This window comes from Planococcus citri, chromosome 3 (assembly GCF_950023065.1).
Source record: "Planococcus citri chromosome 3, ihPlaCitr1.1, whole genome shotgun sequence".
NCBI lineage: Eukaryota > Metazoa > Arthropoda > Insecta > Hemiptera > Pseudococcidae > Planococcus > Planococcus citri.
In genome coordinates this window covers 6,105,202-6,112,902 of record NC_088679.1, presented here as the reverse complement: position 1 = coordinate 6,112,902, position 7,701 = coordinate 6,105,202, and the positions used below count along the sequence as shown (strand labels likewise).

The window sequence follows — 7,701 nt, the reverse complement described above, 5'->3', positions numbered from 1 at the left end:
TCGACGCAGGGACTTTGAAAATCGCAAAAAAGACCCTACTCCGCGAAAAAAAAACATCAACAAATCTTCCAGATACGCACAAGATAGGCTCTCGTCTTCATCTCCAACCACTCAGCATGCATCGGATGGAAAAAATTACATACCTAGCTAGCAGCAATGTGCATTTAAATTAATTTACATTGTTCATTGAGTGAGGTATACGTGAATGCTTTCATCATCGCGTAGTACAAGTATAGTACGCACAAGTACCTACGGTTCGTACGCTACGTACGTTATACGTACATACGAGCCGGATAACGAACGTGAAAAGCCGAATTATTAAGGCGTCTAGCGAGGTAAAGACGCGAACGCGGGTTCGGCGCATTCGGCGTGGCGATGGCGGCGGCGGCGGGATAAAGGAAGAAAAGCAGTGACGCGATCGATAGTCTTGCCGCAAAGCGCAGGCAAAAGGGTTGGTTGGCTGGCTACGAGTACGAGAAAAGCGTAAAGTAGGCTTTTGTGCGCTTCTCTTTCATTTTTCAACCCTCTACCCTTCGCAGGACGGTGGTGGTGGTTGGTTCCGCGCACCCCAGCGCTACCTACTGAGTAATACTATTACGCGGCCTTTATTCTCGGCTGGGCTTGGTCTCTCTCTCACTTCTTTTCAGTTCAGCTATTCCGCCGCCGTGTGTAGTACGTACGTACGTACTACGTACGCCGCTGTCGTCGTCGTAGTCGTGGTCGCCGATAAACTATGTGATCTTTTTGTCGGTCCATTTCTCCGGTTTCTCGTACTCGCATTCGCCTTTAATACATATCTCTCATTCAACGTTACGTCTTTTTTTCCCTTGCACTACGCGGTGTGTTTGTGTGCCACAACGGCTACTACTATAAAGTTGCAACGCGCCACCACCAAAATCGAGCCGATGAATTTTTTACATTTTTACCCGATCGCTGCCGCATTTTAAACTGTGTGTTGTGCCAATGTAGTGCTATAGTATAGTTTTATCATCAGGTTTATCTGAACCAGTCTCATCGTCGTTGTCGTCGTCCTCCTCCTCAGCCAATAAACATGGACGAATGCAGCCAAATCTCATTCCAGCATCACCAACAACGTTACACACATCGTACGACGCTTCTAATGCTATGCAAATTCATTGTACCTAGTTAGAAATAACAATTTGCAGCGTATGCTAGTTCATTATCAGCATTATTCACCAACACAATGGCCTACTACAAATCCAGAGGTCCTGGACCTCCGATTGTTGGACGTTTGATTCATCGTTACTTCTTATATTTACTCCTCAGCGTGGTTGTTTTTACTTTTTTACCAGTAGTTTCTTCAGAAGCAAATAAATACTGTGAGTATATAAAGTTAATACTTGATTCATTTTGGTACTCGAGTAGATATTTTGCCGCTTTTTTTTTTATGTCGTATTCTCTTTCAAGTCGTTATCTATGGTACTGTCATTATCAGAACATAATTCAAGATTTTATCCACTTAACCCGAAGCGGGCGATAAATTGAACTTATAAGAAGAGATGATGGTCACAGGAGAGTAAAGCGATACCACGAAATCGAATTTATAAGAAAATTATTCCTCGTAGGGTTCTCTTTCGTGGTGACCGAAAACGTGCTTATATTAGATTTGAGGAAAATACCTCGAAATATCATTTTCAAAATCGACAATTTATAAGCTCTTTAATTGCTGTTCAGTTGTTCAGTTTTGATAGATAGATTTATTGAGTGTACAGGTTTTATTACAAAAGATAACGGGCCCTCACTTGCGCTGAATTAGTGTTGCCCATTTATTTTCTTCTTCATGAATTCAGAACCGAGTTCGAATATGGACGAAGGATATCGTGGCATGAAAATATGTTGCAGAATGATATTACATTCACTGTTTTGAATTTTTTTCAATTTGGATAATTATGTTTATAATTTCAAATTATTTTAGTCTTTTTTTTGCAAATTATTATACGTACTCTAGACCCCTCTCCTTTTCTTTATTCTCTCACCAAAATTCAATAAATCCCAAGACAATTTTTTTTTATCCAATTCGATCAGATTTGGATCTCATTAGAGATATTTCCATCCATTTGGATGAACATACAGAAAAATGTTTACTAATTTAGACACTTAAAAAAAAAAAAAAGATTTAGATACTCAAATTTTTAAGGAACTAGATATGCACTTACCTATTTTTAGAAAAACAGCTCAAAACTGAGGCATAAAAATGTAAAAAATAGCCCCATGCAAGCGAAAACTAGTGAGATTTCATAGATCGAAAAGTATACTCTCATTACTTTAACGTTTCTCAAAAGTCCACAAATTCAGGATTCTTAAAACAATTTTCGAGCGAAATTTTTGGCCCTTTCTCCATTATTTTATTTTCTTCTTAATTATCGATTTTCTTCACCATCGCCCCCCCTGAGTGAGGCAACATTCGATTAATTTGAATGTTAAAAACATGTACTCATCAGCCAATTTTCAAACTTTCACTTCTCCAACCACGAAAAAACTCGGAGAAAATTTTCGATTAAAAAGTAGGTATTTTCAATAAAATTACAATTTTTTATTTTTTAACCCATTATTTAAAAGCTTGTGAGAACTTTTATTTCTGTTGAGGTAAAGGGCGAGTATGAGTTCTCAAATTGTTTTGGAGTGACGAGGATTTTTTGGGCGGTGGGATCTTAATCGATAGAGTTTATTTCAGATTGGCACATTTTTTTTACCCTCTGTTCAAGGATGCTTGAATTCAACCAAAATAACATTTTTTTCCTCATCAGCTCCTCAAAAAAGGAATGAAGAGGAGACATTTGCTGAAAATGGACTGATTGAGAGGCAACTGCTTTCCAGTAGATCGAGATTTTTTCTCAAAAGATCATTTAAAAAATATCCAAGAAATGTTTAAGATCGAATTGAATCAATAAATATAAATGCAGATTTTTGAAAAATTTTTATCTGATTGGATCAGAATGTGTTTTAATGAGATTTCATTGGATGAGATCGGGTTTTAAATGGAATCCAATAATCAAATTTATCTAATTTTGATAGATAGGTAGATACATATATTAAATTTTTACCTATTCGGATAGCACCATTTTTTGGATCAAATCTGATCTGAATCAATTTGATCAGATCCTATTGCATCTCATCAGAATATTTGATGAACATCCCAACGGAAAATGAAGGGGATCAGATCAGATCCAGACATTCATACTTGATCAGATCCGATCAGATCCTATATTTTCCCCCTAAGCCCAGAAGAAAATGATAAATTCTGAAGTCTGCTCAGATCAAATTATGTAGATTCAAAAAATGTCTGAATCGTGATCTGATCAAATCAGCTCTGATCAAACTTAATCAGATTGGTTCAGATATGGTCATTTTATTAATTACAAGTAGATGAGACCTAATAATTAATGATTTTCCATTGGGAATTTCTTTGAAAAGTAATTATTTATATGATCATTAAGTCTGATTGAGTCCCTCGGTGGCGTAGTAGGTAGAGCCGCGGACCTCCGTTCACGAGGTACCCGGTTCAAACCCAGCTACAGAGGCAAGCTTGTGCGTGTAATTAAAAAAATCTTTCGTGCAATTATCAACATTACACGCCAAGTACCTTGGGACTACCAGTTTAGCCGAGCTAACAGATGATGCACGCCATCTGTTAGCAGAATCAAAAAGCTGAAACTGGTTCGAGCGTCTATAGAGGTCAACACTGAGGAGCTCAGGGTCTCTAAACTACCCGGCTAGCTCCAAGGTGCTTGTGTAGATGTCACTAGAAAGCAACGGGAAACTACTAGTGGAAGCTCGAAACAACGTCGATTCCCTAGAATAATCGCAGTGGCAATAGGCATACGCCTCCACCCTGTTAGGGTACCACAAAAATGCGATTTCCAATGTCCTGTAAAGGACAAGGAACCACGACGACGACGACGAAGTCTGATTAGATTAAATTAGATCAGGAGGGTGTTTGAACTGGATCAGATCAGATACGATCAAATTTAATAAAATCTAACGTGTTACTTACTTTCCTTTTCTGGATGGATGTAATTTGATTTACTCGTGCAGAATAAATCAGCTTTTCATCTGAAATTAATATTCTCTTCCTTTATTCCTCAGCAGTGCATGATTTTCCTGGTCTAAATCCAGCCTGCTGCCTGATTAGCCCCTCATCTATGCCGTCAGTCATGCGATTTAAAATGACTCTCAAAAATCTTGTATGGATGACACAACAGGGAGATCGGCCTGTAACTCTTTGGGTCATTTGCAGCTTTGCCTGATTTCTGTAATGCAATAACATGTGCCTATCGCCATAGTCTTGGCATTTTTGAAGTTTCTATACAGGCATTAAAAATTTTTTGGATCCAATTTATTGCCTTTGGTCCAATGTGTTAATTTGATCTGTTCAGTGTACATGTTATCCACACCACCAGCCTTCCTATTTTTGGACAATTTGATTGCGGACTTCACTTCTTTGTTAGTAATTGTTGTGGCAAAGTTATTCACTTCCACATCCATGCATCTTACCACTTTTGTTTGGGCGCTTTTTCTGTCAGTCTTGCCATTCAGGAGTAGTTGATGGGCTACTTGGTTAGCTGTAACCTGAGTGAAATTACTCTGTTGAGTTTTGCCTCCATCAAGTCTCTTCAACAGTTGCCAGGCTCTTTGGCTATCTTTGCAGAAATCCAGCTTTTCTACTAATTCCTGCCATTTTTTCTGTCTAGATTCTGTTATATCACTTGCTAATTGATTTCCTAGTTCAATGGTTTCCTCACTGAAGGGATTTTCATTGAATTTTTTAACATACTCCTTGTATTGTGTCATGAGGTGCAGCTCCATTCCAGAGATACATTCCTTTCTTACTCCCCTTGGAATATGATCTTTTGAGGCTTTCTTAACAATTTCATTGAAGAGTTCATAATTTTCTGGTATTGGCAGTAGGTTGTCTATTTTTTCTTCAATTGCCTGTTTAAGAGATTCCCAATTGGCCTTTTTGAAATTGAATCTTGGAGGTGGGTTTTCACATTTAATTGGGCTGATGACTGCCTTAATTTCACATATAATTGGCCTGGGTTCGGGGAATTGGATCTGCCACTCGTTTATGACATAGACTTGAGATTTGCTCCAAAACAAAAATGTTATCTGGGTTATATCCGCGTTTCCATCTTCCACTATTGAAGGACACTGGCAATTTTGCATCAAAGACCAAGCTTAGCTGCTGTTCTTCAGCCAATTTCTCCATTTTCAACATATCCCCAGCTTACACTACGGCTGTTGAAGTCTCCAACTACAGTGGAGTCTCGATAACTCGAAGCTGAAGGGAGAAGGAGTTGACTTCGAGTTATCAGAGTTTTTGAGTTATCGGAGTTCGAGTTATAGAGGTTAATTTTTGGTATATTTTGAGTTAGCGAAGTTTTGAATTAGATGAGTGTCTTTTTTTCCCGGATTAAAATGGAAACACGTATTATACCTATGTAGGAGTAAAGTATGGAATGAGATTGTACAATAGGTAGCATTGAAGATAACCATTATGTGAATTTGAAAGAGTTTTGTATCAATGAGATTCAAATTTACCAGTGTTTTCAATCAGAAATTCAAGTTATAGAGGCAAAACGTTTGCAACGTTCGAGTTATAGAGGTTTTTTCTTGTTCTTTTCAAAAATTTTACTTCGAGTTATCGGAGTTTTTGGACTTTTTACTTCGAGGTAAAGAAGTGAATTTTACATTGAGTCTTATGGAGAGTTGAAGGGAAATAGACTTTGCTTCCAGTTATCGGAGTTTTCGAGTTAACAGAGTTTGAGTTATCAAGACTCCACTGTATTATTCTTGTTTTTGTGGGTGGGACATTGCTGTTTTCTGTCCATGTAAATTTTACATTTGGTGGTTTGTAAACTGATGATATTGAGCAGTCTCCCATGTCGATTGTTAGAATCTCGACATTATTTTCATCAGATAGTGAAGTACTTATTACCTCCATGTTTAACTTAACTAGTATGGCACTTCCATACTTCTCATGGGGTCTATCAATAATAAGTTTCATTCCTTCAATTTTTGGCTTCCGCCTTTCTCTGCGCCTGTGTATTTCTTGGATAGCGATCACATCTATGTCCAGGTTCTTGACCATTTAAGCTAGTATAACTTCCTTTGGCCCTGACAGACCCTCTATGTTTATGGACATGATCCTTAAGGGAGGTGTCCTTGTCGAAGGCCCTGAGAAGGGCCGTTTTAACCCGGGTGTAGGGTGCATGGTTGACCAGTGATGGGATGATTGGCCAGTAGTTGAACTACTGTTTCCAGGGGGCGCCAGCTTATTGAGAAAATTTATTCACAGTTCTTAAAAAAGCATTCACGGAGGCTCATCCCTTGCCCCCCACTTCTAAGTAAAAGCAAACCGAATATAGAAAACTCAAGAATAAATCTTTCATCAATTGAATCCAGTAATACTGGACAAGAAAAACTCCTTTTTCTCGATAAAAACAACACGGATGGGAGGGGGGTCATGTTATTACCCCTGAACTAATGAGAATAATGGGTAGGTAATTGAAGGCACATGGAGTGTAAATACTCATCGAATCCTGATTTTTTATTTAGATCCAGCTAAGTCTTCATTCACTCAAAATACTCTAATGAGTATAAAATGTATTAAAAATTTCAAATTTTATTCATTACAAATAAGTATCCAATAATAATCAAGTGATTTTTCAACATTCGTATTCGAGGACACCTGGTATTCTACTTCATTTCGATCGAATAAGTAGGTACCTACCTAATTCCTAAAGTAAAATGAAAACTGAGTATTTACTCAACGTCAACGAGTGTTCACTGTTCAGACACCAAGTGACCTCAATTGCTTTCTAATTCCATTTAGGTCAAATCACTCTACATAAATTTATAAAAAAATGTTGGAATTAAAAAAATTTCTATTCTCAAACTCCTCGGGATACATTTCGTATAAAAATTTCCATCCACTAATTGATTTCCTTTCCAAAAAAAAAAAAAAAAAACATCAAACGAAAAAACAACACACACAAAAGAAAACCCAAAATAAATCCATTTTTTTTATTTTCGCAAATTCGAAAATTAATTCGTTTAGAATAGAGTGAAAAGAAAGAGAAAAAAAACGTAAAATATTCATAAGGATAATGGAGGAATACATTACGTCGTGATAAAAGTTGCACTTTTTTCCCTCATTTTAAAAAGTGATTTACACAACGGTCGTCATTTCGTGGTGAAATTTTTCGTTTAAAAAAGATAACTATCCGCGAGATGAGGGAAAACGTTCAGATTGCTGCGGTGTATAGGTAGAGGTACGTATACGAGAGAAACGAAGAAAACCAAGGAGGAAAAAAAAATGTATGAATATTTAGCGCGTAAAAAAAATGTGTTCATATACAACGATTATACCACCGGCGCGGGTAAGACGAGCAAGAGGGCTGAAAAGTAGAGGTGCATTGAACGGTGCAAGTATTTCGAGCATCGGGACAGAGTAGGGATTGCGGGCGTCTCGAAAATACTAATTATTTTCGACGAAGAGTCGACTAGCAAAGATAATTTTTTACGTTTTTGATAAATGATTCCTTTCGGCTGTTGGCGTTCTCTTAGTACATGACACATTTCGCTCTTTTATAAATGAAGTTAATATAACGTAAACGATGGCAGGTTTTTTCTACTTTAAATTTTTGCTCGCTCGTTTCGTATACATGCGTATATATA

The 7,701-nt window shown here is 37.5% G+C and overlaps 1 protein-coding gene across 2 annotated transcripts in view; it reads left to right on the top strand.

Moving 5' to 3' along the window:
* The first annotated feature begins 555 nt into the window (after window positions 1–555).
* Window positions 556–7,701, top strand: part of loaf (lost and found) — a 46,318-nt gene continuing 39,172 nt past the window's right edge. The window contains exon 1 of one of the 2 annotated variants that reach the window (XM_065354513.1): window positions 556–1,340. In XM_065354513.1, the coding sequence (XP_065210585.1) occupies window positions 1,205–1,340 (136 nt within the window). In that variant the 5' untranslated portion in view covers window positions 556–1,204. The remainder of the gene's footprint in view (window positions 1,341–7,701) is intronic. The other variant, XM_065354514.1, reaches the window with a different exon arrangement.